The sequence below is a fragment of the Apodemus sylvaticus genome, chromosome 10 (genome assembly GCF_947179515.1).
Source record: "Apodemus sylvaticus chromosome 10, mApoSyl1.1, whole genome shotgun sequence".
Lineage (NCBI taxonomy): Eukaryota > Metazoa > Chordata > Mammalia > Rodentia > Muridae > Apodemus > Apodemus sylvaticus.
The window spans coordinates 99,648,867-99,658,454 of NC_067481.1; the positions used below are offsets into that span (position 1 = coordinate 99,648,867).

The following is a 9,588-nucleotide window of genomic DNA, read 5'->3' on the forward strand; positions in this document are numbered from 1 at the left end:
TGAGAACGTTTGCACCAAAGGCCTTTCCTCTTTGTCTTCTAGAGTTTTGGAACAGAGGCCGTGGATGAGCCATCCCTAAAGCAAGGTGAGCCACTTCTCCAGGTCTGACCCTGAGCCCTTGGCAAGCTGTGGGTCATGGCTAGGAATATACACGCCCACACCCCCTACCCTGCAATTGCCTTCAGAACCTAGACAATCAGTGTGCAGAGATGCCAAGGGTATTGTGGCACTGGCCAGCACAGCATGGGCTGGAAGGTCTGCCCATGTGTGGGAGCCATTTGTCATAATGTTTTTTGGAATTTCCTGGCTGTCTCCTCCTGGTGAATTGAGGACAGCTGATATCTCCTTACCTCCCTAGGCTGGAGGATTTAATGGGTAGCCTAGGAGGCTTTGGGTTCCCCCATTCTTCCTGTTGGCCATGAGGGGTGCCCCCTCAAGCCTACCTCTACTTAATCCTTGCCACTTTACTGCTGGACAGAAAAGTAAAGCAAGATTTGGGGCTGACATCCAGGAGAGGCCCAAGGCCACTTGACTCAGACATGGCTCTAACTCACAGTGAGGCCCCAACCCCATGTAATTGTAACTGCTCTATTGTATCCCACATCCTGCTGAGAGGTCCTCTCATATGAGGCCCACCTGCAGGAGGCTGAGGCCTTTGGTGGGAGTGGGGTGGCACCCTCTAAAAGCAGTGTGGTCACGTCAGCCTTTCTAGCCTGACCTTGTATTTCTGTCCTCTGCCTCAGGCAGGGCCTCAGCTTCCCACCTAGGCAGAGAAGTCTAAGGAATTAGGAATGCAGGTTCAAGTTGTTAAGGACTTAGTCAAAACTAGGCATGGTCCTCAGAGCTGCTCCAGAAGGCTGCCCTGCACCAGCGCTTGGGTACACTGCTCAGTTGTAAGGGAGAGAAACAAAAGAAACACAACTTCTCTCCTTAATGCATATGCCCACGGTCTCTGGAGTTTATGCAGTCAGAGTGGACCACAAGTACCTCTCCCTACCCGAGTGTCCTGATTTCACACCTCTGCCTGCTGCAGGGAGCCGAGTGCCCTCTATTGATGATGTCCTGCAGGATGGCAGTCCCCAGCATCATGGTTGCAACCAGCCAGTCCCTCCTGCTGACATCTACCTACCAGGTAATGTTTGGGCAGAGCCTTCCTCTGTCTCTGGGCAGCAGGAGGAAAAGGGGAATTGGTGTACCCTTTCAGAGTCCAGGTCCTCTCTGGCTCTAAATTCTACTCTGCTAATCCCCACAGCAGGGGTCAGGCCCAGTTTAGTCTGCCTCCTGGCTTCCTGCTGGTTCTTTCCTACCCTGGATACTTTGCCTGAGGAAGGCAGGACCAGCGCTTGCAAAAGGACAAAGTCAGTTCTGTCAGTCTCTGCTCCCTGCAGAGGCCTGGAGCCAGTCTAGCTCTGCCGAGATTGCTTTCTTTCTTCCTTTGCGGCCTGTGCCAGAGAGATGTTTGCCTGGAGCTGACCTAGGTAGGCTACTGTCTAGGTGTACAGCAGCACAATCCTAGTCAGGCCAGAGGGCTAAGTGTGGGGTGCGCCTGCCGGGCCACTGGCAGTGGGCCAGGAGCTTGCCTCTGTTCTGCTGGGATGAAGTCTGCCGCTTCACACTGGGGGCTCCACATCTGGGAGAGAAGTGGGTCTCTCAGACTTACAATAGCTCTAGTATTTGGGAATTTGGATAAACAGCCACTACAACTTCTAAGTAGCTACACCTTAAAAGTAGCTACTTAAGGGAGCTGGGCTGCTCCCACAAAGCAGGGACACTCCTTTGCCGCTGCGTGGCCCTGAGGCCAGTCTTGCTCACTTTTCCTGGGCCACTTGATATTGGTGAATTGTGACATCCTTTGGTAGGAAGGGCCTCTATAGAGTGATCTATAGAGGCTGTCCAGGACACAGGGGTCATCAGGTCATCAAGTGTGGGAGAGCAGCTATGGGTTGTCTTAGTAGATCACCATGGCCTGTCCAAAGCAAACCCATAGGTGAAGTATGTGTAGAACCAGCACATTCTGTAAGGACACAATTCTAGTATGTTCTTGAGAACACCTTAAGTATCTATTGTTATTGTTAATTTGGCTAAGCAGGGAGCCACGAGAGGTCCCTGGGCCTCTTGAGTCCCCAGCAGAACTTTGCTCCTGTAGCTGGCCCTGAGGACACCTCCACTGCCCAGCATTAGTATTTAATCCCTGCTGTGGCCTGCGGCACATTAGGACTAGCCATGTAGACAGCTTCAGGAAAGGGTCTTAGGCCTTATGTAGATCCACTAAGTAAAAGTAGGAGGTAGTCAGCTGTAGAAGTTATAGGAGAGGCAGGATGTGTGTGCACAGTTGCTAGTCTTGGCCAACTCTGCACAGAAATTGCTTCTGGATCCAATCCCCACTCCAAGAACCATTCATTATAGAGGCTTACTCCATGACAGTAGCCCGGACTGTTCTCTCTGCGCATCCTGTTGGAGCACCTCTGGAGGGTGGAGGAGGACGTATGTGGCATTTACATACCTGCATGTGTTTCTCACTCACACAAAGGCACTATCTCTTCTGCTGGCTTTTGTCTGTGAAGACTGCATATCTTTTATCTTTGTAAGGAACATACATGTAGCAGGTGTTTTTACTTTCTGACAGTTGCACTACAACCTCTGGTTGCAGCTGCATTCACTGAATCCAGGTCCCCTGCAGATGGAAAGAGCAAGGCTGGGGGAAATCCATGAAACAGAGAGGACTGCTCAGTCCTCTCCATGGTCCAGTAGCCTGGTTTCTGTAGTCACAAGAGGAACTTTGCTGCTACTGTCACACGTACACGTCTCTCTCTTGGTTAGAAAGGAGTCCAGGATCTATCCTAGTGGTTCTTGTTGCAGCAGGTGATGTTTGGATAGTCTGTTTCTAGTTAGTTCCCACCCTTGACCCTAAAATTCATGCCTTTCTGCTAACTGAGCTCCGTCTGTCTTTCCCTCCTCTCTGCACAGCCCTGGGTCCTGAGTCGTGCTCTGTTGGTATAGAGGAGTAAGCTGGTACGTGACCTTTCCTCCACACCTTGGTGGCTTGGCTGGGTGTATCTGCAGAGAAGAGCCCAATCCCCTGAGGGCTGCTTTCTGGATCCAGAGTCCAGAGCCACCAATGGTTGCTGCACCTTGGTGTCAGAAAGGTGGCTTCCTGGTGTTCCTGGCTTTGGAGCCAGAGGGTCTCCTACCTGGACAATTGTCCATCCAGGCTCTTCTAAAGTGATAATGTAGGGTCCCTCAAGCAGGAACTCAGCTTAGGCTCTGGAGTTACTATCCCTGGTAGAAGGAAGGAGTTGGAGGGTCAGGGAGCCCGAGGAACATGTGTGGCAGTGTCCTGGGGCCTGCACACAGTAGTCTAATTGGTTTTAAAAACAAAATTCAGTACTGGGGATTGAACTTAGGTAGGACCTCTATCATTGAACTATATCCCCAGCCCTCTTTACTTTTTAAGACAGGATCTTATTTTACAAAGATCCTTATTTTATTCAGGCTAACCTCGAATTTACTCTGTAGCCCAAACACTTTTCATATACATTCCTCCTGCCTCAGCTGCAGTTGTGGCTTTAAGCAGTAGTTGAGATTTGAACCAGTCACGGGAGGCCCTGGATCACCTGCTCCCATCGACGTTTCAGTCTGTGGGGTACACATGTCCTCCCAGGTCTGCTGTGTCCTGGGGCTGGAGAGAAGGTTCAGGAGTTAGGAGTACTGGCTCATTCCCAGAAGACCCTGATTTGATTCCCAGTACCCACATGGCAGCTTACAACCCTCAGTAACTCCAGTTCCAAAGATTTGGACACCCTCCTCTGGTCTTTGTGGGCACCAGGCATGCAGCTTCTGCATAGAGATACATGCAGGCAAAACACTCATTCTTAAAATGAAAATAAAACATTAAAAAAATATAATGCCAAGCATGGTGGTGCATGCCTTTAATAATCCCAGCACTGAAGAGGCAGAAGTAGGCAGATCTCTGAGTTCCAGGACATCATGGTCTAGAGAGCGAGTTGTTACAGGATAGCCAGGGCTACACAGAGAAACCCTGTCTTTGGTTTTACAAACCAAACAAACAAAAAACAAATGCCAAGCCTCTCAATTCCTCATTCCTGTGCAGAGGGCATTTGTCACACCTCCTTCACTTGTCACTGTGACCTCTGACCCCTGTCCTAGTAGGCAGCTCTCTTGTGGACTCCTCAGATTTTCTGTCTTGAGACCGTCAACGCCACTGGGAACCTGTTCCTCCTGTCTTTGAAACCTGCCACACACACATACACACACACACACACACAATCTTAGGGACCAGTGGGATTGGTGCCCTGTTGGAGAGAGATGTGTGGCCACAGAGTAGCCCAGATTGTGGTTATAGAAGCATCTGTGAAAACGAAGCTGGCAAGCAGGGACTCTTCTTTCTTCTTCAGGTTCTTACAGAGGGGCTAGCAGCCTTTCCTGTCAGGGTTCCCCAAGGATGGCACCAGGTTCACACAGCCTGTCTGGGAAGTGCCTGGTTGGTGAGACTTTTAGGTAGCAGCCTCTGCTGTGAGTCAGGGATCCAGGCCTAGTGCTGCTGCTTTGGTTTTGGTAGGGTTCATGGTTTCTCAGAACTTGCTGACCTCTCGAGCTGCGCTCCTGAAACAACGCTGCTCTTTATAGCTTCTATAGGAGGAAGGGGCAGCTGTGTGGGGTTAGGTTGGAACTTAGGTCACAGATGGGGGATGCATGAAAGGCTGCCTTTCCTGAAGCTATGGCTCCTAAAGCAGAGGGCAGAACTGGAGTTGTCTGTGTCTCTGAAACTCCCCTTGGGATAACACAACACAGCACCATAGTGCTGACATCTGGGACTGAGCAGAGAGGCCTCTGGAAGACAGACAGGCTCAGGCCCGCATCTCCAGTGGAGCTCCTTATCTAGGCCGCCCACGTTCCAGCTTCTTTGTTCTCACCTGCTCCTGTTCCTGTGCTAGCGTTGGCTGAACTCCAGCTAACCCAGTGGGGAAGCTCTCGACTTGACTTGGTTTTTTGAGATCTAGGAAGTGTGGTCAGGGATAGGAAACCCAGTGGTCAGCGTCCTACGGCTACCCTGTGCATGCAGCTCTGCTGCCTGGCACCAAGGGGTGACCTGGCCCAGGTACGGAGGACAGATGTAGCTCATTGCCTAGGACTCAAGGGTCCCTAGCCTTCTATGAGGTCACATCTACTATTCCTAGTAGATGGTATGTATCTGGGTTACCGGGTGGAGGGTGCTAGGTGGTCCTGCCCCTATGAGGTTTTGAGTTGATGAACAGATGCATGACCCCTCCTTCCTCTGCTCCTACCTACAGGATGGTCCACTTCCATGGAGACGCCACACAGCCTTGGCACCACCAGCTCCCCCTGGCCTCTGCTGAGTGGCTCTAGTCCTGAGCCTGGAGCTGCTGAGCTGACCCCACTCTAAAGAGTCTTGCTTAGCGGGCAGCACAGAGCCCTCAGCATCCCAAACATTGCCAGGAGGCTTCCCTGGACCTCAGCGACACCCTGGCCTCTCCTGTCTGCACGCCTCATGTGGCCACTGGGATTTGAGGGGCCACAGTGAACCTTTATCAAATTGCACAGTGGGTTGTTCCTCCACACACCCTCCTTTTTTATGGTCAATGTATTTGTAAATGGTACAAGATGAAGGAAAGCAGCTGTCTCCATGGGCCTCAGGCCCTAGAGGGACTCTCCCCAACTGTCAAGCCTGGTGCTTTGAGCACTTAGCAAACCAGCAGAAGAGAATCTACCCATTGGAGTGAAGTGTCATCTTCACAAATGTTCTGCAAGGTGGGCAGCCCAGGTTACGGTTGATGAAGGAAACTGCCTGTCTGCCTGTGTTATGTGACCCAAGGCAGCCAGGCCATTACTGCTGCTTCACCTGACAGATGTCCTGACTATGGGTAACCCTCCTCGGAGCCTCCAGGTCCCCTCCTGCTCTGCTCTACTACCTACTAGTGACCTCTGGCAGCTGTGGGCAAGGCCTGGGTAGTCAGACTGTGTTAACACCACAGTCCTTTGCAGTGGTCAGTGTCCAGTTCCCCCTCGAAGGTCCTGCTTCACTCACACCCTCACACGCCTCCAAGGTGGAGATGTTTGTGCTTGCAGGGCAGCACTGCCCACTGCCTTCAAGGCAAGAGCCTGAGCAGCTTCCATCGCAGGTCCATCGCCAGTTACCTGTCCTTTTATGTTTCTTCCTGATTTATTGTCTATGGCTTCTGTCAGAGCCCACCTAGGAGCAGGATCCTAGTGATACTTTGTTCCTAAGGCAGAGGTGCCCTGGGCAGTGCAGCTCCACAGAGGGTTGGTAAAGGGACCTCAGCCTAAGGAGCTGCATGGAGACCCCTCCAGGCTCAGGGTTGCTTGAGCTCTGGCGCTAACTCTGCTCCTTCCTAGCAGTGGCTGGCCTGGTGTCTGGTAAGCCTGTAAACACAGCTGTCTGCACACGCATCTGTCTCCTGCTGAATGCACATATGTGCACACGTCAGCACGTGCATGCCCACCCTCGCCTCTCACCTGCCAACACCCTGGGCTCTGGTCATGGCACTGGTGCCAGTACTTTGAAAGATGGGATGCAGACTGCACACTTACTGTCTCAGATCACATGCACTATCATTTGATGTACTCTGATTGGCTAGTTTGGGGTTCATTTTTACTGTATATTTATAGTAATAAAATCATGCAGCAATATTCTATGTGTGCCTTTGTTGTGGCACAGCACAATGTAGGCAGCACTGTTGGCTTTTGGTGTAGTGACAGGACCCTAGAGTGGTTTCTGGCAGAACTCCTGACAGATTTTGCTGCTGCCTTCATTTTCTTCTGTGAGAGGGGCAGTGAATGCTCTCTCCAGACAGACAATGGTTTATTGCTATTGTTTTGTTGCTTGCTGTGTCTGAAGCTGGACATGAGTTTGGCTCACCTCCATTGAGCAATTGATGGATCTTGGCCTCCAGGTGGGCAGGAGGTCCTAGTTCTTATATCCAACCCAACTTCGGTGACGTTTACTGCGCACTCATCAATGTGCCAGTGAGGGCAAAGCCTATGATAAGGCTTAGTTAGGTCCCCGTCACTTGAGCTGGAGTCACTTAGATGCTTAAGTCTTTAAATGCCTGGTTTCACAGGACAGTAAACCCACAAGCTTTGGGTCGATGAGACTTCAGCTGCCCTCTCGGGGACTGGAGACTGGCACATCTTGATAATCAGTGTATACCTGCCTAGGACAACCTGGCCTCCGTGCGGTGCGTCTTGGGAGTTGTAGTTTCCTGGTGGTTGTGGGAGTCACCTATGCTACTTGGAGAGTGGTGAACTACATAACCCCACCCTCGCTCCGCCTCCGCCAGCTCCGGACTTTGCTGGGTTCAACCCCTGACTCTCATGACTGGTGGGGGCGGGCTTATGCACGTGGAAGCACGTGGATTGGGCCTGGGTGTCGTGGGCGGGGTCGCGCATGCTCGTTTGGGCAGTGGGCCTGGAGCACATCAAGATGTCGACCACGACGGTTCCGGAGCTGAAGCAGATCAGTCGGGAGGAAGCAATGCGCTTGGGGCCCGGCTGGAGCCATTCGTGCCACGCCATGCTATACGCCGCCAATCCCGGGCAGCTTTTCGGACGTATCCCCATGCGTTTCTCAGTGCTGGTGAGGAGCTGGGCGGGCAAGCAGGGCGGATACAGGCTTGGGACGCCCAGTGGACCCCGCGTCCTGACCAGGCTTACCTTGCAGATGCAGATGCGCTTCGACGGGCTGCTGGGCTTTCCCGGGGGTTTCGTGGACCGGCGCTTCTGGTCGCTGGAGGATGGCTTGAACCGGGTGCTGGGCCTGGGCCTGGGAGGCCTACGCCTTACTGAAGCTGATTACCTGAGTTCACACCTGACTGAGGGTCCACACCGTGTGGTGGCACACCTGTACGCACGGCAGCTGACATTGGAACAGCTGCATGCTGTGGAGATAAGCGCTGTGCACTCACGGGACCACGGTCTGGAGGTGGGACTACTGCCTGGGGCCCGCCCCCATTCCCACTCCTGAGGTTTGGCTCTGGCACCACACAAGGCAGCATGGGTAACAAGTGCCCCTCAGGGTCCTCACCCTGCTATGCTGGGTGGGAAGAGGGACTTGGATCTGGGTCATGGGCTGTTTACATTTGCCTTATTGCCTGCCACTGTCAACCCTGGGAGTGGGGCTTGGAGTCACAGGAAGGGATAGATCAGGCCTGCTTAGAAACTCGGGGGCATGGAGTGAAACCAGGCATCATGGGGGTTGTTGCCATACAGGGTGGGGAGTGCATAGGATTGGCCTTGAAAGGGAGAAGGGGCTTTACTGCCACCAGCCTTGCCTGGCCAGACCCTGCCTGGGTCTCCCTGTTTCTTTGGCAAACTGGTGACTGACAAGCATTTCTGCCAGGGCCCTGCCTCTGCAAGGAGAGTCCAGCCCCACCCACGCCCTCTGTCCCACAGGTCCTGGGCCTTGTACGTGTCCCACTGTACACACAGAAGGATCGAGTAGGAGGCTTCCCTAACTTTCTGAGCAACGCCTTCGTCAGCACTGCCAAATATCAGCTCCTATTTGCCCTTAAGGTACTCAACATGATGCCCTCGGAAAAGCTGGCTGAGGCCTTGGCCTCAGCCACGGAGAAGCAGAAGAAGGCCCTAGAAAAGCTGCTCCCGGCCTCATCCTGAGGTGGTTCCTGTGCAGGTCCCTGCCCTCCCTCGGCTGTCTCTGCCCGCAGGCCCTGGGATTCCCGAGAAGCGTGCCTTCTAGTGTTTGGCTTTGCATCCCTTCTGACTGCAAGGGACAAGCAGGCAGCTGTTCATCATTACTGTCCCACGTGGTCCCGGGGACCTAGCTACCCTCTCAGGTTGGTCAGTGGGCTGGGCCTGGGCCTAGCTTTTCAAGATGCAGATGTTCTCACCCATCCCAGGGCTCAAACTCTCCTGTGTGAGTCTGTCTGTCTGTCTGTTCATGACTGGTAGAGTCCCAGCTAGAGCCCATTCTTCCAAGGCAACCACTTGGTTGGTACAGATCCTGGACTGGTCATGGGTTTTGTCCAATAGAAATGATCCATGTTAGATCAGTCCTTCCTTCCCTTAGCCCAGAACCTGATCCAGCTTGGGGTAGGATGTTCATTTAGGTGGTTGTTGGATTTCTCTGTTAAATCTTTTTTCTTTGTGTATGAACTGTGGGTTGGTTTCAGAATGGCCTGTGCCCGACATGGTTTTGTTTTCCCCATGGGGGCTTTGGCTCAGCTCTGTGAAACTGAGGAAGGAAGAAGACAATAAAGCCATTCCTCTGATGATGCTCATGTTGCTTCTGAGCGGCAGGGCCACGCCTTTCTCTGAGGCGTGTAGAGGTTGGGCCCTGGACCACAGCCAGCCTCTGAGGGCAACCAATCTGGGTGGCAGCTTGAATTGAGAGCTCTTCTTGTGATGGTGGAGCTGAAAGCACAGACCTAGTATGCAGAGGGACAACAGAGGTGGCACCACGGGACAGGACTGCCACTGATGGCAGTTCTATAGCCTGGTGCAGAAAACACTGGAAAGGCTGGAGAATTCCCACACAAAGACTGGCTGTAAGGAAGGCTGTGTGGAATTCCC

General features: G+C 52.8%; 2 protein-coding genes across 11 annotated transcripts in view; both read left to right on the forward strand.

Moving 5' to 3' along the window:
• Mgrn1 (mahogunin ring finger 1) overlaps positions 1 to 6,690 on the forward strand; it is a 49,841-nt gene extending 43,151 nt beyond the window's left edge. For 4 of the 8 annotated variants that reach the window (XM_052196318.1, XM_052196320.1, XM_052196319.1 and 1 more), the window contains 4 exons: positions 43 to 85; positions 1,034 to 1,132; positions 2,968 to 3,012; positions 5,313 to 5,410. In XM_052196318.1, the coding sequence (XP_052052278.1) occupies positions 43 to 85; positions 1,034 to 1,132; positions 2,968 to 3,008 (183 nt within the window). In that variant the 3' untranslated portion in view covers positions 3,009 to 3,012; positions 5,313 to 5,410. Of the gene's footprint in view, positions 1 to 42; positions 86 to 1,033; positions 1,133 to 2,967; positions 3,013 to 5,312 lie in introns of all 8 variants that reach the window. The other 4 variants (XM_052196314.1, XM_052196316.1, XM_052196315.1 and 1 more) reach the window with 1 other exon arrangement.
• A 90-nt stretch (positions 6,691 to 6,780) lies between these two features.
• On the forward strand, positions 6,781 to 9,287 carry Nudt16l1 (nudix hydrolase 16 like 1). Of its 3 annotated transcripts, none has more exons than XM_052196327.1 (3): positions 6,781 to 7,636; positions 7,721 to 7,981; positions 8,452 to 9,287. In XM_052196327.1, the coding sequence occupies exons 1-3, from the start codon at positions 7,448 to 7,450 to the stop codon at positions 8,671 to 8,673; spliced, it is 672 nt and encodes a 223-aa protein (XP_052052287.1). In that variant the 5' UTR covers positions 6,781 to 7,447; the 3' UTR covers positions 8,674 to 9,287. The 3 variants fall into 3 exon arrangements, with proteins under 3 accessions (XP_052052287.1, XP_052052288.1, XP_052052289.1); XM_052196328.1 differs by having other exon boundaries at positions 7,721 to 8,056; positions 8,452 to 8,548; XM_052196329.1 differs by lacking the exon at positions 7,721 to 7,981.
• Positions 9,288 to 9,588: the final 301 nt, after the last annotated feature.

Bases quoted from the DNA above. Each gene is read 5' to 3' on its own strand.
- Nudt16l1 (XM_052196327.1), top strand. From the start codon at position 7,448: ATGCTCGTTTGGGCAGTGGGCCTGGAGCACATCAAGATGTCGACCACG. The intron at 7,637-7,720 runs GTGAGGAGCTGG...CTTACCTTGCAG, and splicing joins CCATGCGTTTCTCAGTGCTG to ATGCAGATGCGCTTCGACGG. The intron at 7,982-8,451 runs GTGGGACTACTG...TCTGTCCCACAG, and splicing joins CACGGGACCACGGTCTGGAG to GTCCTGGGCCTTGTACGTGT.